This window comes from Bufo bufo, chromosome 2 (assembly GCF_905171765.1).
Source record: "Bufo bufo chromosome 2, aBufBuf1.1, whole genome shotgun sequence".
In the NCBI taxonomy this organism is placed as follows: Eukaryota; Metazoa; Chordata; class Amphibia; order Anura; family Bufonidae; genus Bufo; species Bufo bufo.
The window spans coordinates 215,219,978-215,247,224 of record NC_053390.1 but is presented as its reverse complement, the minus strand read 5'-3'; the positions used below and the strand labels follow the sequence as shown (position 1 = coordinate 215,247,224).

The 27,247-nt window shown below is 48.4% G+C and overlaps 1 protein-coding gene across 1 annotated transcript in view; it reads right to left on the bottom strand.

Moving 5' to 3' along the window:
* The window catches only part of KNTC1 (kinetochore associated 1), a 265,358-nt gene that overhangs the window by 152,072 nt on the left and 86,039 nt on the right, over window positions 1–27,247 (bottom strand). Inside the window, exons 18-25 of the mRNA XM_040416167.1 lie at window positions 23,960–24,085; window positions 23,785–23,874; window positions 15,075–15,140; window positions 14,938–14,999; window positions 13,500–13,611; window positions 12,597–12,740; window positions 11,953–12,009; window positions 11,000–11,101 (exon numbers count right to left, since the gene is read on the bottom strand). Of these exons, the coding sequence (XP_040272101.1) occupies window positions 11,000–11,101; window positions 11,953–12,009; window positions 12,597–12,740; window positions 13,500–13,611; window positions 14,938–14,999; window positions 15,075–15,140; window positions 23,785–23,874; window positions 23,960–24,085 (759 nt within the window). The remainder of the gene's footprint in view (window positions 1–10,999; window positions 11,102–11,952; window positions 12,010–12,596; window positions 12,741–13,499; window positions 13,612–14,937; window positions 15,000–15,074; window positions 15,141–23,784; window positions 23,875–23,959; window positions 24,086–27,247) is intronic.

Genomic DNA, 27,247 nt, shown 5'->3' with positions numbered 1-27,247 from the left:
TCCAGGCGATGAAGCTTCCTCTCCCGCGGGTGGGAAGGGGAAGGACACAAAGAGGGGAGAACGATGTCCTCGTTCAGATGAAAGGCGGAGACCACCTTAGGAAGGAAGGAAGGGACCGGACGAAGAACCACCTTGTCCTGGTGGAACACTAGGAAAGGTTCCAGACAGGAGAGTGCAGCCAATTCGGACACCCTCCGAAGAGAGGTGACGGCTACAAGGAAAATAACCTTGCAGGACAGAAGTCGCAAGGAAACCGTCCGCAGAGGCTCGAAAGGGGAAGCCTGGAGCGCTGAGAGAACCAGGTTCAGGTCCCAGGGCGGTACCGGAGGACGGTACGGGGGAACCGCGTGAGCCACGCCCTGAAGGAAGGTCTTGACAGGACCAAGGGGGGCCAGTGGGCGCTGAAACAAAATGGACAGCGCAGACACCTGACCCTTCAAAGAACTAAGGCCCAGCCCTTGGGCCAGTCCGCTCTGCAGGAAGGACAAAACGGTGGGGAGAGAAAAGCGGAGCGGAGGAATCCCCAGATCGACACAGAACCCCAAAAAGGTCCTCCAGGTCCTATAATAGATCCTAGAAGAGGACGGCTTACGGGCGCGGACGACGTCCGCAGAGAAACCCCTACGCGTCAGGACGGTGGTCTCAACAACCACGCCGTCAAACGTAGGGACCCTAAACGCGGGTGGAAGATCGGTCCCTGAGAGAGAAGATCTTCCCTGGCGGGCAGCGGCCAGGGCGCGTCTGCCAGGAGCAGCATGAGGTCGGCATACCAAGACCGGCGGGGCCAGTCCGGAGCGACCAGAATCACCGAGACGCCTTCCACCGCTATCTTCCGAAGGACCTTGGGCAGGAGAGGGATGGGAGGGAATATGTATGGGCGCGCGAAGCCTCGCCAAGGAAGAACGAGGGCGTCGGCTCCGCAAGCTCCCGGATCCCTGGCCCTGGACAGATAGGCGGGGACCTTGTGATTGAATTTTGAGGCCATGAGGTCCACGTCCGGTATGCCCCAACGAAGGCAAATGGCCTCGAATACCTCCGGGTGAAGAGACCACTCGCCGGGGTCGACGGTGGTGCGACTGAGGAAGTCCGCCGCCCAATTGTCCACCCCTGGAATAAAAATTGCAGATAGGGCCGGGACGTGGGCTTCCGCCCAACGGAGAATGCTGGTGACCTCCCGCATTGCTGCAGTGCTGCGAGTGCCCCCCTGGTGGTTTATGTACGCCACAGCCGTGGCGTTGTCCGATTGTACACGAACAGGATGACCCTTATGCAGATGAGTCCAGTGTCGTAGAGACAGAAGGGCCGCTCTCAGCTCCAGGACATTGATCGAGAGTTTGGACTCCGATGGAGAACAAATGCCCTGGACGGATCGGGGAGGAAACACGCCTCCCCAGCCCAAGAGACTGGCATCGGTTGTAAACACCAACCAGTTGAGTGGCAGAAAGGACCTGCCCAGAAGAGGGGACTGTAACCACCAGCGGAGAGATGACCACACTGGAGGCGATAGACGGAAGGGATGATCCAGAGACTCCGGCGATTTGTCCCAGGAGGAGATGATCGCCCGTTGGAGAGGGCGGGAGTGAAACTGCGCAAATGGGATCGCCTCGAAGCAGGCAACCATCTGCCCCAAGACCCGCATGCAGAAGCGGAAGGACGGTCGACGGTGGAGAAGGAGACCCCGAACCGCCCCACGGAGGGTCAGACGTTTTTCCGAGGGAAGGCGTACCTCCGCCGCTCCTGTGTCTAAAAGCATTCCCAGGAAGACTAGCTGTCTGGAGGGGGGAAGGGAGGACTTGGGGAAGTTGATGACCCAACCGAACCTCGCCAGAGTCTCTAGAGTGAGATCCACGCTGGCAACCGCTTGAGAAAGGGACGGAGCCTTGATGAGGATATTGTCCAAGTACGGTAGCAGAAAAACACCCCTGGAACGGAGTAAGGCCAAAACCGGGGCCAGGACCTTGGTGAACACCCGGGGGGCAGTTGCCAGCCCAAAGGGAAGGGCGACAAACTGGAAGTGGAGGTCCCCCACGGCGAATCGGAGGAAGCGATGGTGACACCGGGCTACCGGAACATGGAGGTAGGCATCCTGTATATCGATGGAAGACATGAAATCTCCCTGCTCCAGGGAAGCCACCGCGGAACGGAGGGACTCCATCCGAAAGCGTCGAAGGAGGAGAAAACGGTTGAGGTTTTTGAGGTCCAAAATGGGCCGCACCGAACCTCCCTTCTTGGGAACTACAAAGAGGTTCGAGTAGAACCCTTGGAACCTTTCCTCTAGAGGAACGGGGGTAATCACCCCCCTGTCCAGTAAGGCTTGAACGGCCGCGGAGAACGCAGCCGCGCTTTTCGGGTCCCGCGGGGGGCGGGAGCGAAAGAACCGATCTGGAGGGAAGGATGCAAATTCGATTTTGTATCCGGAGGACACAATTTCGAGGGCCCAGGCGTCGGAGACGTGAGCCATCCAGACGTCCCTGAAAAGGAGGAGCCGGCCCCCCACCCGGGTGGGTGGGGGCGCGCCTTCAGGCAGAGGACTGCTTTGCTGCGGGTGTGCGGGCAGCCTGCGGCTTGCGCCAGGAGGGCTGCGCCCGAAAAAACGGCTTCCTACGATTGTCCTGGGGAGGAGCCGAAGCGGCAGCTGTGGTGGGGGCCCCAGAGGCCCTGCGGGAGGACCGAAAACGAGACGCACCAGGGCGTCCGCGGGGGGCGCCCCTTGCTTGGGGTTGAGGAAGATGGGTGCTTTTACCACCCGTGGCCTCCGAAATAAGTTCGTCTAGGCGGACCCCGAAAAGGCGGGAACCCGCAAACGGTAGCCCCGCCAAGGAACGTTTGGAGGCAGCGTCTGCTTTCCAAACCTTCAGCCAGAGCTCCCTCCTGACGGAAACTGCCAGGGCGGAGGAGCGTGCAATAAGGGCTCCCGCATCAAGGGAGGCCTCACAAACAAAATTCCCGGCCCGAATAATAAGCTGGGCCAAGGAACGTAGGTCCTGGATGGGGACGTCCGAGTCCAACTCCTGTTCCAGCTGCGCACCCCAAGCAGAGATTGCTTTCCCTGCCCAAGCAGAGGCAAAAACCGGTCTGAGAGCAGAACCGGAGGCAGCAAAAATGCCCTTGGAAAGGGTCTCCATGCGACGGTCCTCCGCTGACTGAAGAGAGGACCCGTCGGGAACAGGGATGGCCGTGTTCTTTGACAGCCGGGCCACAGGGGGGTCCACCTTGGGTGGGGAAGACCATGTGGCCACGACATCGGCTGGAAAGGGATAGCAAATGTCCAGCTTCTTGGGGCTGACAAAACGGGCGTCCGGGCGAGCCCAAGCCTTAGACACCACAGAGGAGAAATCAGAGTGGATTGGAAAGACTTTTGAGGCCTGCCTGGGTCTGATAAAGGAGACGCTAGCTGCGTCAGAGCTAGGGGGATCATCCTGCACCTTAAAGGTGTCACGAATATCAGAGATGAGCTGACCCATTGCTGAGGCTAGCTTGGACGGCAGGGCCGAGTCCATTTCCAAATCTGAAACCGCCAATTCACCTTCAGAGAGCGAATCCTTTGGAGAGGAAAGGCTCGTCTGGGTGCGCACGCGTGGCGGGGAGAGTGAGGCCTCAGAGGAGGAGGCTCGCTCTACTCTAATACGCTTCTGAGAGTGCCTAGCTCGGGAGGGGTCACTAAGAGAGAGTGAACCCGCTGCAGCGGCAGAAGCAGTGGACCCGGAGGGCGCGACAGTCAGAGAGGCGTCCTGCGGGGTAGGTGGCCTGTCTATTAGGCGGCCCACGACATGAGTGAGGCTTTCCACGGCCTGGGACAGGGATCTAGCCCAGTCAGGCGGGTCAGAGGAAGCAGGGAGCGACACAGCGGGCGACGTAGGCTGCGGTGGAGCTCGGCATGCAGTACAGTGCGGATCAGACTGCCCCCGGGGAAAGGGTTCCCTACAAGCAGTACAGGCATGGTACCAAGGCTTGGCGGCTGCAGAAGGGTCTGACATGGTGGAAAAAAGATGTTGCACTTAAAGTGGGAGACCCCAAGAAAAGTGGTGGCACGGAGGGGGTTAACAGTCCTACCAGACCCGGATGATGCAAGTGGCAGCGGTAAGGGGAACAGACTGAGGAGGCTGTGGAGGAGAGGCAGCAGCACGGAGATGAATGGCTTCAGGATCGCACGGCAGAGAGGATTCCACGCAGCACTGAGAAGTGGAGCCCGATGAAACCGGAAGTAGCGGAGCGCATGTAGGAAGCTCCGCCCCCCCCCTCTGCCGCGCTGAAGAAGAAGCAGAGCCGCGCGCGCGCGGCAAAATGATTTTTAACCCCCAAGGATAATGAAGTGCCGGCCTGAAATGGCGCCGTTCACGCCAAGTAAGCGGCCCCCGCCGCGCCTGGATGTGGCAGACGGCTTGCTTTTTTCCTGCAGCCGTCCCCTGAAGGCAGCGTCCCTGCCAAGGACTTGCCCAGATAAACTCCCCTGCCCGGTAACGGTCCCGATATGCCCGGGGGGGGGGGTGGGCGCACGATGTAGCAGTGGCCATGTAGCAGTGGCCAAGGGGGATGTAGCAGTGGCCATGGGAGCCCAGGAGGCCTGTAGCAGCGGTGGGAGGGAGGAAGGGGAGGCTGGAGCAGCCACTCTCACCATACGCTGTCTTCGCCCTCAGTCCATCCAGCGGGGGTCGCCCCTTCAGCTCCTGGCACCGCAGTGGCAGGAAGCCGGGGGAGGGACTTGGCGTGCGGACGACCCTGAGCTGGCGGGACGCAGGGGAGCGAGGCTGCCCTGGTCCACCTTGTCTTCTGTGGGGGAGGCGGCAGTGCGGAATTACCGGCACTGGCGCAACTCAACCCCGGGAGAAACAGAGGGGTCTAATGCGCCTCTGTTGTCCCTGTAGGTAGAAAAAAATCGAATTAAAAACAACAAATAACGCAAAAATAAAAAATCATAGGAAAACAACCCTGCATAAGCAGGGGGTGTCTTGCCTCCTTGGACACTAAGCAAAAACTGGCAGTCTCTTCTCCAGGCTGAAGGGTATAGCTGATGGAGGAGGGGCTTACAGCTTTCACTTAGTGTCACGCCTCCTAGAGAGCAGAGCTATACCCATGGTTTCCTGTGTCCCCCAAGGAATATGGGCGAGAAAACAGGCCGATGCCCTTTAACCACTTAGTGACCACCCATAAGACTTTTTACAGTGGTCACTAAGGGGCCTTAGGCTAGGCTGTGCAGAAGAGAGCAGGTGCTCAGTTCTTACAGCTGCTCTGATCTGGTTTAGAAGGAAGGTGCTCCCACTGTCTCCCATCATGGAGTCAGGCCCCAGGCCTGCCTGCAGCGTATGCCCATCAGGCTGCGCCTTTCTGGTGAACCCCTGAATAGCACTGACAGTACAAAACAATGTAATGGATAAGCAGTACAGTGTATTATAGAAGTGATCAAAACATCTCCTGTTAGTTCTGTAAGTCCCCTTGTGGGACTAGTAAATGGTTTATAAAAAGTTTTTTTTATAAAAATAAAATAAAAAAATGGATCTCAGTTAAAATCACTGCATTGTAAAAATTGCATTTTCCATGGAAAAACGGCAAAAATAAAAGCCCCTCGACATGTTTGGTATTTCCGCGTCTGTAACGACCTGCACTACACAATCAGGCCTCACCTCATGCACACAGCCAGAGGATGCACAATTTTTTCGAAAGCGTAAAAATATTCCTCTTACCGTTTTTGAGGAGTATTTTAAGCCGAAGAGGAGTATGAAAGTTGAAGTAATCAATAGATATAATAAGGCCTAAATAATGTTAAAAGATTGCTATTTTGCAGGAAACAGTTAACAGTCTATGCTAGAATTGTCTTCTATACATACCGGTAAATAGTAAATTTAGCCAACTTTACATTTCTGACTTTTGTGCAATTTACAAACTCCTGTTTTCTCCATCATATTTAAAATATAACACAGCCAAAATGGCAAGTTATCAGTGCTCTGCATCTCCAGAATTACATTGGCCCATCAGCACCATGATTATCCCCACAATGGTCTGCTGTGTAGATCCAGTGCCCACACAAGAGATGCCCGAGCAGCGCAGAAATGTCTTTGCTGGGATGATGCTGATGAGGCAAAAAAAAAAAAAAATAATACAGGATACACAGAGCACTGCATAAACATGATATAGACTGATATGAGGCAAATACACTGACTCACTGCACAAGCAGGCCCTGGCTGAGCAACTGAGCTAGAGCCTGCACTAGCAGGCCCTTGCACTCAGCTAGAACGTGCTGGTGCAGTGATCACTTAATCTACACGCTCTTGATGAGCACCTGAGCTGGAGCCTGCTGGTGCAGTGATCAGCGAGTCCTCTGACTCAGATGCTCAGACTCTGGACTAATTGATCACTGCACAGCAGGCTCTAGCTAAGTACCTGAGCCAGAGCCTGCACCAGCAGGCTCTTGCACTCAGTCAGGGCCTACTGGTGCAGTGATCAGTGAGTCTGCTGGCTCTGGCTCAGGTGCTCAGCCTGCTGACTCATTGATCACTGCACCAGCAGGCTCTGGCTAAGCACCTAACACAGGAGAGTTTAGCATCGTACTTTATATTCCGGCGTCAAGACTCAGAGGTATGATGACCTCCTGTCTGGCAGTCACCTCCTCACCTCTGATGTCGGCAGCTGGCTCTGCAGTCAGAAGAATGCAGCCACTCTGCACTCTAAGTGATCCCATTACCCCGATGCAGAGCAAAGATCAGTGCTCTGCTGTCCGTCCACCGCTCCTTATCAGCTTGTCCCCAGACATCAGTTGGCCTCCTCACGGGCTGCTCTCCCGTCTTCATGGATCTCATCTCTGCCAGCCACTAGTTAGCCCACACAGTCAGGGACTCTGGAGCAGCACGGAGAAGTAGCTCACCAAAATTGGCAAATTAGCAGCCTCCCTAATAACAAGCTCCTCACTCGCTGCCAACCCTACACATGCAAGTAAGTAGATTTGCTGTTGGATGTTTTAGGCTACAGCAGCATTGCTGTGCTGCCCATGAGATTCATAGCATGCAGTGCGCTGGTTAACTACATGAAAAGCCTTAATGCGTATCCATACGCATTAGCCTTTTTTCAAAGCGTAAAATAGCCTGAACAGGAGTCTATGACGCTTGTACAGGCGTTATTGCTACCTCTGCAGACAGCCGCACTGTGTTAATACAAAGTTAATTCAAGGCACTAACTAATGTATTGTGATTGTCCACATTGCTTCCTTTGCTGGCTGGATTAATTTTTCCTTCGCATTATACATTGCTCGTTTCCATGGTTACGATCCCCTTCCAATCCACGGTGGTCGTGTTTATACATTATAGGAAAAAGTGCCAGCCTATGCACACTCCCACGGTCCTGGCCACTAGAAAGACTGGCGCTTTTCCTCTAGTGTGCAAGCACGGCCACTGCTGAGGGATTTCAGCGTGCTTGTAACCATGGAAACGAGCCGTGTATAATGTGATGGAAAAATTAACCCCTTAAGGACTCAGCCCTATTTCACCTTAAAGGGGTATTCTCAACACGCTATTTGGTACTTACCTGCTCCTGGCGCTGTCCACTTCCTGGTTTCGGCACTCGGCAGGGGGCGGGCTCCATCTTGATTGAAGTCTTCTCCCGGCCGGGCCGCGCGCTGTACTGAACGCATACGCCGAGGGCCGCGCATGCGCCCTGGTGACTTCTTCCTGGCAAGTATACTATACTGGCCAGGAAGAAATCACCATAGCGCATGCGCGGCCTGCGCGTTCAGTACAGCGCGCGGCCGGCCGGGAGAAGAGAAGAAGTCGTCTGCGCACACGCGCGGCCACCGCGATTCCTGAGAAGAGCGGTGGCCGTAACCAGGGGAGACGGAAGACAACAGTCAGGTAAGTATATGTTTATTTACTTCTAAGGGGTGGGAATTTGTTAATTAAATATATTTAGAAAAATTATCACTGTTAAATCATTAACAGATTTAACAGTGATCATTAAGATGAGAATACCCCCATTTTTTGCTGTGCTGATAACTTTAAAACGCTTTGACTTATCCAAGCCGTTCTGAGATTGTTTTTTCGTCAAATTGTACTTCATGACACTGGTAAAATGGAGTAAAAAAAAATCTTTTTTATTTATAAAAAAATACCAAATTTACCAAAAATTTGTAAAAAAAAAGAAAAATTGCAAATTTCCAAGTTTCAATTTCTCTACTTCTATAATACATAGTAATACCTCCAAAAATAGTTATTACTTTACATTCCCCATATGTCTACTTCATGTTTGGATCATTTTGGGAATGATATTGAATTTTTTGGGGATGTTACAAGGCTTAGAAGTTTAGAAGCAAATCTTACAATTTTTCAGACATTTTTCAAAAACCCAATTTTTAGGGACCAGTTCAGGTCTGAAGTCACTTTGCGAGGCTTACATAATAGAAACCACCCAAAAATGACCCCATTCTATAAACTACACCCCTCAAGGTATTCAAAACTGATTTTACAAACTTTGTTAACCCTTTAGGTGTTCCACAAGAATTAATGAAAAATAGAGATTCAATTTCAAAATTTCACTTTTTTGGCAGATTTTCCATTTTAATATTTTTTTTCCAGTTACAAAGCAAGGGTTAACAGCCAAACCAAACTCAATATTTATGGCCCTGATTCTGTAGTTTACAGAAACACCCCATATGTGGTCGCAAACCGCTGTACGGGCACACGGCAGGGCGCAGAAGAAAAGGAATGCCATACGGTTTTTGGAAGGCAGGTTTTGCTGGACTGTTTTTTTTTACACCATGTCCCATTTGATGCACCCCTAGAGTAGAAACTCCATAAAAAGTGACCCCATCTAAGAAACTTACCCCCCTCAAGGTATTCAAAACTGATTTTACAAACGTCGTTAACCCTTTAGGTGTTCCACAAGAGTTATTGGCAAATCGAGATGAAATTTCAGAATTTCAATTTTTTGGCAAATTTTCCATTTTAATCCATTTTTCCCAGTAACAAAGCAAGGGTTAACAGCCAAACAAAACTCAATATTTATGGCTCTGATTCTGTAGTTTACAGAAACACCCCATATATGGCCGTAAACCGCTGTACGGGCACACGGCAGGGCGCAGAAGGAAAGGAATACCATACGGTATTTGGAAGGCAGATTTTGCTGGACTGTTTTTTTTGACACCATGTCCCATTTGAAGCCCCCCTGATGCGGGGCGTAGAAACTCCAAAAAAAAGAGCAGAAACTCCCAAAAAGTGTCCCCATTTTAGAAACTACTGGATAGGGTGGCAGTTTTGTTGGTCTAGTTTAGGGTACATATGATTTTTGGTTGCTCTATATTACACTTTTTGTGAGGCAAGGTAACAAGAAATAGCTGTTTTGGCACAGTTTTTATTTATTGTTATTTACAACATTCATCTGACAGGTTAGATCATGTGATATTTTTATAGACCAGGTTGTCATGGATGCGGTGATACCTAATATGTATACTTTTTTTTTTATTTATGTAAGTTTTACACAATGATTTCTATTTTGAAACAAAAAAAATCATGTTTTAGTGTTTCCATAGTCTGAGAGCCATAAATCTTTCAGTTTTTGGGCGATTACCTTGGGTAGGGTATGATTTTTGCGGGATGAGATGACTGTTTTATTGGCACTATTTTGGGGTGTGTGTGACTTTTTGATCGCTCGCTATTACACTTTTTGTGATGTAAGGTGACAAAAAATTGTTTATTTAGCACAGTTTTTATTTCAATTTTTTTACGGTGTTCATCTGAGGGGTTAGTTCATGTGATATTTTTATAGAGCCGGTCGATACGGACGCGGCGATACCTAATATGTATACTTTTTTTTTTATTTATGTAAATTTTACACAATAATATTTTTAAAACAAAAAAAATGATGTTTTAGTGTTTTTTGGGCGATTGTCTCAGGTAGGGGCTAATTTTTTGCGGGATGAGGTGACGGTTAGATTGGTACTATTTTGGTGGGCAAACGCCTTTTTGATCGCTTGCTGTTGTACTTTTTGTGATGTAAGGTGACAAAAAATAGTTTATTTAGCACCTTTTTTTTTTTTTTTACGGTGTTTATCTGAGGGGTTTGGTAATGTGATATGTTTATAGAGCCGGTCGCTACGGACGCGGTGAGTATTACTTTACAGTGAGTATTACTCATACAGCTTCCGTCCTGTGAGATCCAGGTATTGTCACGGGACCCCCCCCGCGCATTTAGCAGAGGTGCCTGCTCAATGATTTGATCAGGCACCTTGTTCCGATCACCGCCCGCCGGTGATCGGAACAAAACATGACGTACCGGTACGTCATGGGTCCTTAAGGACTCGGGAACCATGCCGTACCGATACGTCATGGGTCCTTAAGGGGTTAATCAAGACAGCAAAGGAGACAATATGGATAATCACAATTAGTAAGTGCCTCGTATTAACTTTCTCTACATCATAAATGTCACTAGCTGAAGTGAGAAAACCCCTTTAACTCTGGATTACTGTAACTGTTCTAGCTTCAGTCCTATACTGATGTCTGAATCACATTTCCTATGCATAAAGGCTGCCCTGCATTTACATGGGGCAATGCCCAGACAATTATAGGGAAAGAACCAATTGTTCATGATGATTGCCTGATCGTAGCAGAGGTGATAAAAGGCACGCATATGCAGCAATCATCCCCATACTAATTCATTGGTTGGTGGCAGTAGATCCCGGTATACACAGGGAGACCTGCTGCCAGCAACTGATTCTATGTACCGCATAAAACATGCTTTCACACGATGAACAAGCATTGGCTCCTTCATTGGTTGATTGGCAGCATACTTACATCGGCTACTTGCTGGGATCAAGCATTCATATACATGCTTGATTCATGGCAGGGCCCTTGAGACAGGAGTAGGTCATAGAGGTAGAATCCATATCTATCGGATATGTATGGTATTATTCTATCAACATTCCATAAATGTTCTAGATGGGAATACCCCTTTTAGGGAGGAGATTAAATAATCAGCAAAGCCTGCAAGATAATTGGTGTCAGACTGCCACAATACTCACCAACGGTATCCAAATCCAAGATGAAGCGAGGCCAATTTCTGCAGGATTTTTAGAAATAAAATAAACTTCTGCCATTTTATAGCCATTTTCGGGCCAGTAAGCCTGGTGAAGAACACAGGAAAACATTTTAATTCAAATGCTTATTACAACATGGCACTGTGCCAACGTAAGGAGAAAAAAAAAAAACTGAAAAATATGCAATAACATTAAATACAATTATAAAGTACAATAAAAAATATAAAAACCGTTCAGCATAAAGCTTGACGTGAGGCAAGCATGCTCAAAAACACATTAAACAAATACTAAACTTAGAATTTAACGGCAAAAGATAATTTAGCACTCAATGTTTGTCAGGATCAGGCAGAGAATGATGCAGGCTGACCGTTTTATAGAAATCCTTAGGGAATACTAGGGTTACATTTTCTGCAGATTCCTGCCATCTTTAGCTGGTGGCTGCTGAGGAGACAGGTATAGGAGAGGGGCAAGCTTAATTATATTTTTGTCCTGCTGCAGCCAGTTATTTTACATCCAGACACAAGTCAGTGAGGAACCTGGGAGAAGAAAGGCAGACAGCATAGCTGTATGCCTGTGACACAGAGAATACTTTTATATGATAAGAATCTCAAGGTTAAGTATATTCAAAAGTTTGTTACAATACAGTGGTCCCCCTTAAATTACAATATTAACTGGTTCCCGGGATGACCGTTTTATATTAAAACCATTGTGACTTAAGTCCTTAACTCTATGGAAAACCAGTAAATGGTTCCAGGGACCCAAAATATCCTCCCAAGATAAGACAAAAGGAATATTTAAGAAAAATAAGCAGATAACCAAGATGGTTATGCGGGGTGCACACGGCCGGCGGCAGTGGATTTGCCGATCCGTAATACGGCCACGGCCGCCCAACGCCGTGTGCATGAGGCCTAAAATTAAGCAAAATTATGGTCAATTACCTTATCAGTTAGTTCTAAAGCCCTTGCTCGGTGTTCCAGCCATTTTGCAACGATTTTCTATGAAAGCAGAAAATAAATTAAAGGAAACTTGATCACATTACCATAATTGTATTGAAATGAAAATACTCAATAAGCCGTAAAAGCAATAGAGTCCTTATCAAACCCATACTACGTATAGCGCTATAAACAAATCTATGTTTTAGTGAACTATTTGCAATTTTTGGTCCAATTTGGATTAAAACGAAGAAGTCATACTGGATAAAACACCACTATTGCAGACATATTTCCAGATTACTGCCAATAACATGTCTTTTTAAAATCAGATTGTCAGACAGTAGGGTTAAGGTGGCCATACACATTAGATCGTCGGCTGCATTCACTGATTTGGACAAGACCAGATGACCCTCTAATGTTTATGAAGATTTCCTAGGGAAACATTAGCCAGTGTTTGGCAGTGGGTTATTCCTCTCTTCCTTTGAGAACATATGCACACAGCAGAACAAGCTTCTTCAAACCGTTAGCTATCCAAAGTATCTGGACACCTTTAGGTCAACCACCAAAATATCTGATCTCTTCAACAACAATACACTGTGTAAATAAAGTGCCAACTGTAATCCACTGCCAACTACATGAAAATGAAATACCTGTCCTTTCGGCACAATTCTTCTTATAAATGGAATCAATATATTTTTAAACCATAGGCATAATTCCTGTGACGAGATGTTTGCAGGAATTTTGCTCAGGAGACTCTCCAGCATCTGCTCATCAAACTTGCTTTCAAACTCTGCCTATAAGAGAATATTAAGAAATAGTATTAATGAACTGAACCAAGCAGGAGGACTTACGGTACTTTCTCCCACTCAACAGACTTCAGTACATTATTAGGGCTCATGCACACGACTGTATGTATTTTGAGGTCTGCAAAACAGATCCGCAAAATATATATGGATGACATCCGCATCGCATCCGTTTTTATTGCAGATCCATTACAATACCTATCCTTGTCTGCAAAACGGACAAGAACAGGACATGTTCTATCTTTTTTGCGGAACGGCCATACGGACATAAGGAAACAGAATGCACACAGCGTCATTTCCATTTTTTTGAGGACACATTGAAGTGAGTGGTTCCGTATACAGGCTGCAAAAAACCCTGATTGGACAAGGGAAAGAAATACGTTTGTGTGCATGAGCCCTTACTTTGTAACCCAAGGGTAACTCTCCACTTTTATATTTGATGGTGATTTTATCTTTCTATTCCTGAACAGACTTTATAAATATCTTGTGGCCATGTATTCACTGTTTTGTGATGCATATTTTGATGGCTCTCTATGGGCAGTTTATGGGCATGTACTTTTAGTTGCTTCTCATTTTTCGATTTCAGTCTTTTCTTCTCCCCTTTCTTTCATCTTTCCTTTTCCCTCTCTTATTTTATTGTCCCCCACAAGAGGATTTGGTAATTGTAATTTGTATTTGCTGTCACTGTTCTAAACCTAGTAAATACTCTTGAAGCAAAAGAAAATCAAAAGTGTCTTTCCATCGCCTTACCTGATGTCTAAGCCAAAGATATTGTGCACAAGACAGATTCATCTCTTCCAGTTGAAAAATAATATCCTTTAGCACATCATTGTTGTTTAAGAACTCTAGCCATGCAATGCCACTAAATAAGAGACACAAGAAAGAATATGTTCACACAAAGTATTTTTGGTGCGGATTTTGGCTCGGATGCAGCACCAAAAACGTGTTCACAATTTCCCCTTTGATTTAAATGGGGAATCCGTATCTTAAAGGGGTTGTCCAAGTTATTTTATTGTTCATTGAATGTTTCTAAGCAAATGTAAGGGGTTTTCAGTTCACTTACTTCATCTCCAGTGGCCCTGTTCTAGTTAGCTGAGGGTCACATGACCTGTCTTCTTTCCCTGCTCTGATGATGTTCGGTGCACAAGCCTCAGGGAGAAGGTCTGCCTCTGTGCACCAAACGTCACTGTGGCCTGTGACTGTTGGAGCGACAAGCCACGCTCCCTGCACTGCCCAATCTGCTGTCTGAGCTGTCTGCTGTGTCTCTACTCCCACTGGATTCTTCAGCAGTTTAAACCCTTCTACCATCAGCAGCACAGACTCAGGGTTGGAGGCTCTGCCTCAGGTACTGAGCAGCTGCAGGGTTTACTCTTCTCCAGGCACTGAGGAGATAAATGCTGTGCACAGGATCTTCCCTCCCTCCTCACCCGGCAAACACAGAGCTGATAAAGACTGTAAGAGTTCTCTCCTCTATACTCTTCTGCTGGTTATGAGGAAGTGTCTGCAGAGAACTGAACAAGAACAGGTAGGGGGAAGATCCTGTGTGTATCAGCAATGTCATTTTACTGTACAGCTGGGACTTCTAGTCCCACACATACAACAAGAATATCCCAGCAGTCAGACTGCAGACAGGGCAGCAATTTTATTCACTCCCTTTGCAGAGCAGGGAGAGGGAAAGGCAGACTTTGTTGACACCCATAAATATTCATGAGGAAAACCTCAGAAACTGTTGCTACACGCCCCCAGAGCTCTGCAACTGCAAGTCAATAAAGGACCAGAACAGAACTAGGTAAATGAGAAAATAGAATTATTTTTGTCTAAAATTTGCTTAGCTTATGTATATATTGCTGACCATCAAAATCACAGTGCTTTATTTTTTTTATATAACGCAGACAACCCCTTTAAACTATACCGTGCTTTTTTTTATGTTTTCCGCTTTCAAAAATCGCACCATGGAAAAAAGAAGCGTCCTCATGAGTGCAGAATCTGCTTCTAAGAATTGAAAATGGGCAGGAATGAAAAACCTTGCTGAAATCGGATCAAAAACCACATTAGAAACCATATGAGGAAAAGTAAACTCATACAAAAAGGCCTGATGCAGATTCCAAATCAAGTTTTTTTCAGCACTGAAAATACCCTAAATATAAAAAAAAAAAATGTATTTTATATACAAAAAAAGTCCACAAACCTAAATTTATCAAGACCGAAAGCACCATAAAAAGTGGTCAATCTTGCTTGAGCTCGTAACACCTAAAAGAAATTAAAGAAAATTTAATCAGTCGCAAAAACAATGATTCACGCTACACCTATTAAGTGTAACATTACATCTGTAATAGAAACTGGAATCTCATCTGATAACAATGGTAAAGTCTTGTCCTCCTTTCTCTGAATCTGAAAAACAAAATTAGAGATACAAGAATTAAAACAAAGTGGGGCTTGTACATCATTGATCTAGTTGTTAGGCCTCATGCACACGACCGCAAAAAGGAGACTTTTGTATTACTTACCAGTAAAGTCTCTTTCTCGCTCTTCCTTGGGGGACACAGGAAACCATGGGTATAGCTCTGCTCCCTAGGAGGCGTGACACTAAGTGAAAGCTGTAAGCCCCTCCTCCATCAGCTATACCCTTCAGCCTGGAGAAGAGACTGCCAGTTGCGTGTCCAAGTAGTGAAAGATAACCACCAACTGGAAAAAAGAACTGTCGAGCCCCAACGGGGGCAACCAAGCCGGAACCACAACTGTAACCCAAATGAAGGGCGGGTGCTGTGTCCCCCAAGGAAGAGCGAGAAAGAGACTTTACTGGTAAGTAATACAAAAGTCTCCTTTTCTCGCCCATATTCCTTGGGGGACACAGGAAACCATGGGACGTTCCAGAGCAGTCCCAGAAGGGAGGGACCAGAACAAACTAGACCAACACCAGAGGCATCAATCAACTGCCGCCTGCAACACCAGACGGCCTAAAGCAGCGTCAGCCGACGCATGAGTATGCACCCTGTAGAACTTGGTGAAGGTGTGCAAGGAGGACCAAGTGGCCGCCTTGCAAATCTGCTCCGTACAAGCCCGATTCCTCTGAGCCCAGGAAGCCCCGACCGCTCTAGTGGAGTGAGCGGTAACACCGAGGGGCGGAACCTTGCCCTTGGCGAGATAAGCCTCAGTAACAGCCATCTTGACAAAACGGGCGATAGCAACTTTGGATGCCGCCATCCCTCTGTGCGATCCCTCCGGAACCACAAAGAGCGAGTCAGTACGCCTGAAGGAGCTGGTTACCTCCAGGTAAACCTTGAGCGCCCTGACAACGTCCAGGCGATGAAGCTTCCTCTCCCGGGGGTGGGAAGGGGAAGGACACAAGGAGGGGAGAACGATGTCCTCGTTCAGATGAAAGGTGGAGACCACCTTAGGAAGGAAGGAAGGGACCGGACGAAGAACCACCTTGTCCTGGTGGAACACTAGGAAAGGTTCCAGACAGGAGAGTGCAGCCAATTCGGACACCCTCCGAAGAGAGGTGACGGCTACAAGGAAAATAACCTTGCAGGACAGAAGTCGCAAGGAAACCGTCCGCAGAGGCTCGAAAGGAGAAGCCTGGAGCGCTGAGAGAACCAGGTTCAGGTCCCAGGGCGGTACCGGAGGGCGGTACGGGGGAACCGCGTGAGCCACGCCCTGAAGGAAGGTCTTGACCGGACCAAGGGGGGCCAGTGGGCGCTGAAACAAAATGGACAGCGCAGACACCTGACCCTTCAAAGAACTAAGGCCCAGACCTTGGGCAAGTCCGCTCTGCAGGAAGGACAAAACGGTGGGGAGAGAAAAGCGGAGCGGAGGAATCCCCAGATCGGCACAGAACCCCAAATAGGTCCTCCAGGTCCTATAATAGATCCTAGAAGAGGACGGCTTACGGGCGCGGATCATGGTGCGGACGACGTTCGCAGAAAAACCCCTACGTGTCAGGACGGTGGTCTCAACAACCACGCCGTCAAATGTAGGGACCTTAAACGCGGGTGGAAGATTGGTCCCTGAGAGAGAAGATCTTCCCTGGCGGGCAGCGGCCAGGGCGCGTCTGCCAGGAGCAGCATGAGGTCGGCATACCAAGACCGGCGGGGCCAGTCCGGAGCGACCAGAATCACCGAGACGCCTTCCGCCGCGATCTTCCGAAGGACCTTGGGCAGGAGTGGGATGGGAGGGAATATGTATGGACGCGCGAAGCCTCGCCAAGGAAGAACGAGGGCGTCGGCTCCGCAGGCTCCCGGATCCCTGGCCCTGGACAGATAGGCGGGGACCTTGTGATTGAATTTTGAGGCCATGAGGTCCACGTCCGGTATGCCCCAACGAAGGCAAATGGCCTCGAACACCTCCGGGTGAAGAGACCACTCGCCGGGGTCGACGGTGGTGCGACTGAGGAAGTCCGCCGCCCAATTGTCCACCCCTGGAATAAAAATTGCAGATAGGGCCGGGACGTGGGCTTCCGCCCAACGGAGAATGCTGGTGACCTCCCGCATTGCTGCAACGCTGCGAGTGCCCCCCTGGTGGTTTATGTACGCCACGGCCGTGGCGTTGTCCGATTGCACACGAACTGGATGACCCTTCAGCAGATGAGTCCAGTGTCGCAGAGACAGAAGGGCCGCTCTCAGCTCCAGGACATTGATCGAGAGTTTGGACTCCGATGGAGACCAAATGCCCTGGACGGATCGGGGAGGAAACACGCCTCCCCAGCCCAAGAGACTGGCATCGGTTGTAACCACCAACCAGTTGAGCGGCAGAAAGGACCTGCCCAGAAGAGGGGACTGCAACCACCAGCGGAGAGATGACCGCACCGGAGGCGATAGATGGAAGGGATGATCCAGAGACTCCGGCGATTTGTCCCAGGAGGAGAGGATCGCCCGTTGGAGAGGGCGGGAGTGAAACTGCGCAAATGGGATCGCCTCGAAGCAGGCAACCATCTGCCCCAAGACCCGCATGCAGAAGCGGAAGGACGGTCGACGGTGGAGAAGGAGACCCCGAATCGCCCGACGGAGGGTCAGTCGTTTTTCCGAGGGAAGACGTACCTCCGCCGCTTCCGTGTCTAAAAGCATTCCCAGGAAGACCAGTTGTCTGGCGGGAGGAAGGGAGGACTTGGGGAAGTTGATGACCCAACCGAATCTCGCCAGAGTCTCTAGAGTGAGATCCACGCTGGCAACCGCTTGGGAAAGGGACGGAGCCTTGATGAGGATATCGTCCAAGTACGGTAGCAGAAAAACACCCCTGGAACGGAGTAAGGCCAAAACCGGGGCCAGGACCTTGGTGAACACCCGGGGGGCTGTTGCCAGCCCAAAGGGAAGGGCGACAAACTGGAAGTGGAGGTCCCCCACGGCGAATCGGAGGAAGCGATGGTGACACCGGGCTACTGGAACATGGAGGTAGGCATCCTGTATATCGATGGAAGACATGAAATCTCCCTGCTCCAGGGAAGCCACCGCGGAACGGAGGGACTCCATCCGAAACCGTCGAAGGAGGAGGAGAAAACGGTTGAGCTTTTTGAGGTCCAAAATGGGCCGCACCGAACCTCCCTTCTTGGGAACTACAAAGAGGTTCGAATAGAACCCTTGGAACCTTTCCTCTAGAGGAACGGGGGTAATCACCCCCCTGTCCAGTAAGGCTTGAACAGCCGCGGAGAACGCAGCCGCGCTTTTCGGGTCCCGCGGGGGGCGGGAGCGAAAGAACCGATCTGGAGGGAAGGACGCAAATTCGATTTTGTATCCTGAGGACACAATTTCGAGAGCCCAGGTGTCGGAGACGTGAGCCATCCAGATGTCCCTGAAAAGGAGGAGCCGGCCCCCCACCCGGGTGGGTGGGGGCGCGCCTTCAGGCAGAGGACTGCTTTGCTGCGGGTGTGCGGGCAGCCTGCGGCCTGCGCCAGGAGGGCTGCGCCCGAAAAAACGGCTTCCTACGCTTATCCTGGGGAGGGGCCGAAGCGGCAGCTGTGGGGGGAGCCCCAGAGGTCCTGCGGGAGGACCGAAAACGAGACGCACCAGGGCGTCCGCGGGGGGCGCCCCTGGCTTGGGGTTGAGGAAGATGGGTGCTTTTACCACCCGTGGCCTCCGAAATAAGCTCGTCTAGGCGGACCCCGAAAAGGCGGGAACCCGCAAACGGTAGCCCCGCCAAGGAACGTTTGGAGGCAGCGTCCGCTTTCCAAACCTTCAGCCAGAGCTCCCTCCTGACGGAAACCGCCAGGGCGGAGGAGCGTGCAATAAGGGATCCCGCATCAAGGGAGGCCTCACAAACAAAATTCCCGGCCCGAATAATAAGCTGGGCCAAGGAACGTAGGTCCTGGATGGGGACGTTCGAGTCCAACTCCTGTTCCAGCTGCGCACCCCAAGCAGAGATTGCTTTACCTGCCCAAGCAGAGGCAAAAACCGGTCTGAGAGCAGAACCGGAGGCCGCAAAAATGCCCTTGGAAAGGGTCTCCATGCGACGGTCCTCCGCTGACTGAAGAGAGGACCCGTCGGGAACAGGGATGGCCGTGTTCTTTGACAGACGGGCCACAGGGGGGTCCACCTTGGGTGGGGACGACCAGGTGGCCACGACATCGGCTGGAAAAGGATAGCAAATGTCCAGCTTCTTGGGATTGACAAAACGGGCGTCCGGGCGAGCCCAAGCCTTAGACACCACGGAGGAGAAATCAGAGTGGATTGGAAAGACTTTTGAGGCCTGCCTGGGTCTGATAAAGGAGACGCTAGCTGCGTCAGAGCTAGGGGGGTCATCTTGCACCTTAAAGGTGTCACGAATATCCGAGATGAGTTGACCCATCGCTGAGGCTAGCTTGGACGGCAGGGCCGAGTCCATTTCCAAATCTGAAACCGCCAATTCACCTTCAGAGAGCGAATCCTTTGGAGAGGAGAGGCTCGTCTGAGTGCGCACGCGTGGCGGGGAGAGGGAGGCATCCGAGGAGGAGGCTCGCGCTACTCTAAGACGCTTCTGAGAGTGCCTAGCTCGGGAGGGGTCACTAAGAAGGGGTGAACCCGCTGCAGCGGCAGAAGCGGTGGACCCGGAGGGCGCGACAGTAAGAGTGGCGTCCTGCGGGGTAGGCGGCCTGTCTATTAGGCGGCCCACGACATGAGTGAGGCTTTCCACGGCCTGGGACAGGGATCTAGCCCAGTCAGGCGGGTCAGAGGAAGCAGGGAGCGACACAGCGGGCGACTGAGGCTGCGGTGGAACTCGGCATGCAGGACAGTGCGGATCAGACTGCCCCCGGGGAAAGGGTTCCCTACAAGCAGTACAGGCATGGTACCAAGGCTTGGCGGCTGCAGAAGGGTCTGACATGGTGGAAAAAATGTTGCCTTAAGGTGGGAGACCCCAGGGCAAAAGGAACGGGGATTACACCCAACAACAGTACTGGTGGCACGGAGGGGGCTAACAGTCCTACCAGACCCGGATGATGCAAGCGGCAGCAGCAAGGGGAGCAGACTGAAGGAGGCTGTGGAGGAGAGGCAGCAGGCACGGGGATGAATAGCTTCAGGATCGGACGCAGAGAGGATTCCACGCAGCACTATGCGATGTGGAGCCCGACGAAACCGGAAGTAGCGGAGCGCTGTGAAGCTCCGCCCACCCCTTGCCGCGCTGAAAGAGACGCAGAGCCGCGCGCGGCAAAATGATTTTAACCCCCGAGGTGGATGAGTGCCGGCCAGATGAAATGGCGCCGTTCGCGCCAAGAAAACGGCCCCCGCCGCGCCTGATGTGGCAGACGGCCTCCTGCCTACAGCCGTCCCCTGAAGGCAGAGTTCGTGCCCTGCCGCTAAATAAAGGATTTTGCCCAGATAAAGTCCCCCCCAAATGATACCCGGTAAGGTTGCCGGTACGATATGCCCATGGGGGGGGGGGGGGGGGGGGGGTCGGGGTGGAGGGGGGGATGTAGCAGCGGTGGGAGGAAGGAAGGGGAGGCTGGAGCAGCCACTCTCACCATACGCTGTCTTCGCCCTCAATCCATCCAGCAGGGTCGCCCCTTCAGCTACTGGCACCGCAGTGGCAGGAAGCCGGGGGAGGGACTTGGCGTGCGGGCGACCCTTGAGCTGGCGGGACGCAGGGGAGCGAGGCTGCCCTGGTCCACCTTGTCTTCTGTGGGGGAGGCGGCAGTGCGGAATTACCGGCACTGGCGCAACTCAACCCCGGGATAAAACAGAGGGGTCTAATGCGCCTCTGTTGTCCCTGTAAGTAGAAAAAAATCGAATTAAAACAACAAAAAACGCAAAAATAAAAATTATAGGAAAACAACCCTGCATAAGCAGGGGGTGTCTTGCCTCCTTGGACACTAAGCAAAAACTGGCAGTCTCTTCTCCAGGCTGAAGGGTATAGCTGATGGAGGAGGGGCTTACAGCTTTCACTTAGTGTCACGCCTCCTAGGGAGCAGAGCTATACCCATGGTTTCCTGTGTCCCCCAAGGAATATGGGCGAGAAACACGGATGGCATCCGTGTGCGTTCCGCAATTTGCGGAACGGCAAGGAGAGCCTTTAATATAACTGACTATTCTTGTCCGCAAAGAGAGGACAAGAATAGGACAGATTATATTTTTTTGCGGACCACGGAACGGAGCAATGGATGCGGACAGCACACAGAATGCTGTCCGCATCTTTTGCGGCCCCATTGAAGTGAATGGGTCTGCATCCAAGCCGCCAAAACTGCGGCTCGGATGCAGACAAAAAGAACGGCCGTGTGCATGAGGCCTTAGAGTAACATTAGCTCACTTAAGTAACTTGCCTTTAACCTGCCCAATCAACTTGCAACAGAGGTGAATGTTTAGCTCAGCACGGGTGTCCTGCATTGGGTGTTGCAAGTGTCTGGCTGTCTAGTGATAGCTGGACATATGCTATAACAGCCAGGATTGTATAAATCTACCATCCAGACAGCTTAATCCCTTAGAGGCTGCAGTCAATAGTAACCTTGACATCTAAATGGTCTCAGACGAAGGAAGCACCCTCTATCACCGATTGGCAGCCCACAAATGTGATTGTATAAGAAGTAGGTATCTATTAAATTAATATCTATCTAGTTAGTGTACTGCAATAAAAGTACTAACTCAGAGTAATTATCAAGCTAGTCATCCTGCTTAATGAATACAGTAAAATAAAAAATATAAATGTTGTCATTTCTATATTTTATTTTTTTGCTTATCCACCACCCAAAAAATTGGAACAAGAGGCGAATACGTATACCCCAAAATGCTACCAATGAAAACTACAACTCGGCCCTCAAAATCAAGCCCTGTATAAAAAAAAACGGGGGGTTTTATTGTGCAAAAGTAACCGTACTAAGAGAATAAATTATCTTGTTATTTACAGTGGATATAAAAAGTCTACACACCCCTGTTAAAATGTCAGGTTTCTGTGATGTAAAAAAAATTAGAAAGATAAATCATTTCAGAACTTTTTCCACCTTTAATGTGACCTATAAACTGTACAACTTACTCGAAAAACAAACTGAAATCTTTCAGATTGCGAGGGCATTTCCGGTGCACAGCCCTCTTCAGATCACCCCACAGATTTTCTATCGAATTCAGGTCTGGGCTCTTCTTCTGGTGAAGCCATTCCTTTGTTGATTTGGATGTATGCTTTGGGTCGTTGTCATGCTGAAAGATGAAGTTCCTCTTCATGTTCAGCTTTCTAGTAGAAGCCTGAAGGTTTTGTGCCAATATTGACTGGTATTTGGAACTGTTCATAATTCCCTCTAGCTTAACTAAGGCCCAAGTTCCAGCTGAAGAAAAACAGCCCCAAAGCATGCTGCTGCCACCACCATGCTTCACTGTGGGGATGGTGTTCTTTTGGTGATGCGCAGTGTTGTTTTTGGGCCAAACATATCTTTTGGAATTATGGCCAAAAAGTTCAACCTTGGTTTCGTCAGACCAGAACACCTTTTCCCACATGCTTTTGGGAGACTTTAGATGTGTTTTTGCAAAATGTAGCCTGGCTTGGATGTTTTTCTTCGTAAGAAAAGGCTTTTGTCTTGCCACTCTACCCCATAGCCCAGACATATGAAGAATACGGGAGATTGTTGTCACATGTACCACACAGCCAGTACTTTCCTGCAGCTCCTTTATTGTTGCTGTAGGCCTCTTGGTAGCCTACCAGACCAGTTTTTTTCTTGTTATTTCATCAATTTTGGACGTCCAGTTCTTGGTAATGTCACTGTTGTGCCATATTTTCTCCACGTGATAACTGTCTTCACTGTGTTCCATGGTATATATATAATGCCTTGGAAATTCTTTTGTACCCTTCTCCTGACTGATACCTTTTAACAATGAGATCCCTCTGATGCTTTGGAAGCTCTCTGTGGACCATGGCTTTTGCAGTGGGATGCGACTAAGAAAATTTCAGGAAAGACCAACTAAAGCAGCTCAACTTTATTTGGGGTTATCAGAGGCACTTTAAATGATGGCAGGTGTATGCCAACTCCTATTTAACATTATTTTGAATGTGATTGCTTAGTTCTGAATACAGGTACATCCCCAGTTATAAGTTATCACATTATTTTTTTTTTTTTTTTGTTTTCTTCCCTCTACCTAAAAGATTTTAGTTTGTTTTTCAATTGAGTTGTACAGTTTATAGGTCACATTAAAGATGGAAAAAGTTCTGAAATTATTTCTCTGTCTTTTTTACATCACAAAAACCTGACATTTTAACATGGGTGTGTACACTTTTTATATCCACTGTATGCCACAGAGATCATAAAATTTAAAAGGTAAAAATTAAAATGTTGGAACTGCTTCCCCCCCCCAATCCTCAATAAAAAGTTAGTAAAAGTTAGTCAATGAGTTATGTGTACCTCAAAGTAGGATTTGTTCCACAAAAACAAGACTTAATATGTCTACATTGACTGATATAAAAAAAGTTATAGCTCTTGGGATGTGAAAAAAAATAAAAATAAAAATGAAACAGAAATTGCCTGCTCACCAAGGTCCAAAACAGGGCAGTTACTAAGGGGTTAAGTGGGCAGCCTTTTAAGTTTAATTCAAGAAAATATTTAGACTTTTTAAAGTTCCTCCATTTAAATAAAAAATAAAAAAAATTGACTTACTCTGGTTTTTGCATAATTTAGCATCTCAAATGTTGTTTCATAGGTAGGCCATGGAGCATTGACACAATATTGAACCACAAAATTGTCATCCTAAGAAAGAAAAATATGTATAAAATGTATACATTTTCTAATTAAAAGTGTGACAAAAATAACTGAAGGAACACATTATAGATACCTTAATTTTATGCAGATTGCCTTTAGCATCATCCACAAGTTCTTGCCAGAGGACTTGGCCATAACTCCCAACAGATGCTGATGCCAATTTCTCCAGTACAATATTCAGCTTTACTTTATATACAAGCTGAAATCAAAGATGAGAATTTGTTTAGACAAAAGAAACAAGAAAATTTACAAATTCATCCTTCCTAGCCAACATTAGAAAATGTTTTTTCATAAACTAATTTTAATTACTCCAGTACTGAACAAAGGTGTGGTAGTGGGATAGCTGTCCTGTTGATAGGCCATAGATGTCTATGATGACAGTACAACTTATAAAGACAGCAATACTTTGAGATTGCAACTCTGGAGCCCATGTACACCTTCAGAGGCAATTTGTTTATGATTGCATTTACTCATTTTTGGCTAAAAATCATATTTCAATTGGCCTTTATAAAAAATATTGAGCCATTTTGTCACAATGGATTAACTTATTTTCTAGCTGTGTGACTGATACTTTCACTTTGTGCCGGTCATCTAATAACCCTTATCTCTAAACTACTAAGAGGTCATAAACACTTATTTAAGCCACATTCTTATCAGCAAGATAAGAACTGAGCCCCAACTTATGGAAAAGACAGAAAATCCACAGGCTGCTACTAGAGTATGAACATGAACACAAAAAAGGATTCCATATTTTTAATAAAGACCAATTGAAAAAAAACTTATTTTCAGCTCAAAATAAGTACCATGCAGGAATGAAAAAAAAATAATTTGCCTCCAAAAAGGTGTACATAGCCTTTAAAAGGGGTTCTCCGGCAACAATGACACTTTACCAAGTGCCCACTGTACGCTCCATTAAGCTAAGGATTCATACTTACCTGCGCCCCACTGCTCTAGTCCTCCGTTGCATTCATGTTTCAGCCCCCCTCGGTGTTTACGTCTGGAGCAGCATGGTCACATGCTCCACTGCAGCCAATGACTGGCTTTAGCTGTGACGTTCAGCCAATGACTGGCTTCAGCGGAGCATGTGACCATGCCAATGTTGCACTGGATCTAAACAGTGCCGGGGCATGGCCGAGCAAGAGGATGCGCTGTGAGGAGCTCCCGCCGCTATACTCCTGTTATATGCCTGCTAGTAATCCTGACGGCCCGATTTAGACCTGCATAAAGGGTCTACATACCTACTACAACTGTAGGTAACATAGCAAGGGAAAGGAAAATATGGATAAGGGGTGCAGCCGGCAGAAGCAGGGAGAAAGGAGCAGCAGACATGAATTTCAAGATGGTGCCGAAGCGCATAATGCCAAATGGCATGAGCGGCAGAAAGCAGTGGCGGCTAAGCTGGAAAAATTTGCCCGCAATGCAGCTGTCCCTGAGAAATTCGCTGCGCTACCAGACCCAGAAGAAACACACACAGATATTAACCTTCCTGATGAGGATGGTCAGTTGGAGGTTACCGGTACTTGTGAAAACCTTACACCAGCTAGCAGTGCAGTCACAGATGAGGAGATGGTAAGTGTGTGCGGATGATAGGTCGTTTGCTAACTCTCCCAGTATTTTGGATGTCTTTACCGCTGTTAAACAGTGCAATGCAGCATTACTTATCTTGAACGCCCAGCTGGGTGGAATAAAAAGATATTTCTATCATCAGACATGATATCCAAAAAGTGGTGGAGCATACTACAGCCGTGGAAGGAAGAGAGTAGTCTTGAAGATAATTTCCCGCCTATACAAGCTGCAACATAGAAACATACTCAAGAGCTTGCAGCTCTATTTGCCAAAACCGATGATCTAGAAAATAGACTGAGACGCAACAATATACGTCTAGTTGGCATTCCTGAAAAGGCCGAGAGCAATAATCCAGATATATATTTCGAGACATGGCTAAGTCAAGCATTTGGGACGGAAATACTATCTAAGCTGTTTGCGGTAGAGAGGGCGCGCAGAGTCCCTACTAGACGGGCCCCGCCGGGCCGACCACCTAGACCAGTATTGATCATAATCCTCCATTACAAGGATCGAGATGCAATTCTTCGCAGAGCTAGAGAAAAACCTGATCTGAAGATTAACGGTGCCAAGGTGTCGCTGTTTCCGGATTACTCTGTGGAGGTCCAGAAGAAAAGGGCGTCTTTTAAGGACATTAAAAGAAGATTGCATAAGCTGCAAGTTCCCTATTCCATGGTTTCACCAGCCAAACTTCTGGTCATAGCGCTTGGCACTACTACTTTTCTGAAATTACCAAAGGATGCTCTGCGGTGGCTGGACGTCCATGAAAAACAGATACGTCAAGAGCTTCCAGACTGATCTGGGAAGGAGCGGTGACTATAAATGCTATAAGTGCCTAATTTATTTTATGGCATCGGGTGGTGGAGTGAAAGGGATGCAGAGCTTGATATTACGATGTCTATTCTATGTTAATACTGGGGCAAAATGCTCTTCTGTTAGCTCAGATTTTCTAGAGATACCTTGGTTGCACTATGGTTGAAAATACACCTTAGTTATCGGGCTGATTTACATTCTGTTCATCAACAGGTGATTGGCAGGTAGTCTCCTGTATGCGGCAGGCCGGTTTACGTGTATTAGTGACCAGGACCTGCTCTTCAACAATTGTAAGAGAAATACTTTACAGATGCATGTTTCACTGTATTAGCTTTTTCATCTTCTCATGTCTGTTTGTTGGGTGTGGTATAACTGCCCCAGCTCTCATGTGAGAGTTGGATATCAATGTATATTAATATTTTTGTTTGTTTGTTGGGATAAGGTACAGGGCGGGGGGACAGGGGGGTTTCTCGCCGTGTGGCTACATATAGATTTTATAGTTGTCAAAATATCGGGAAAGGTGTGGAGAGGTGTCCTATCTCTAGTCGGGAGATACTTACCTTGGCACACTGTGAATTTGATATCGCTGAATGTTAGGAGCCTCAGGGATTCCACTAAACGCACCTCAGTGTTTGATCGGTTGCAGTCATTGCCCACCTTCTTTTGTGGGCCTACAAAAGACGCACATGACTTTGGATACTTTGCACTGGTTGAGTAGGGGGTGGGTAGAATGGGCGTACCATTCAGTCTATTACTCGTATTCTAGGGGATAAGTGTTTTAATTCATCAAAATATACCTTTCCAGCTGTGTAAGTCTCAGATTGACTAAGAAGGGCGGTATATAGGGTTACATTGTACTCTCGAACGTAGAATGTATTCTTATGTTCTTATATATTCCTCCACCGTTTACCAGTGCGGTTCTAACCCAAGCGTTGGCATTTACAACTTCTCTGTCACACCTGCCTGTTGTTACTTGGAGACTTTA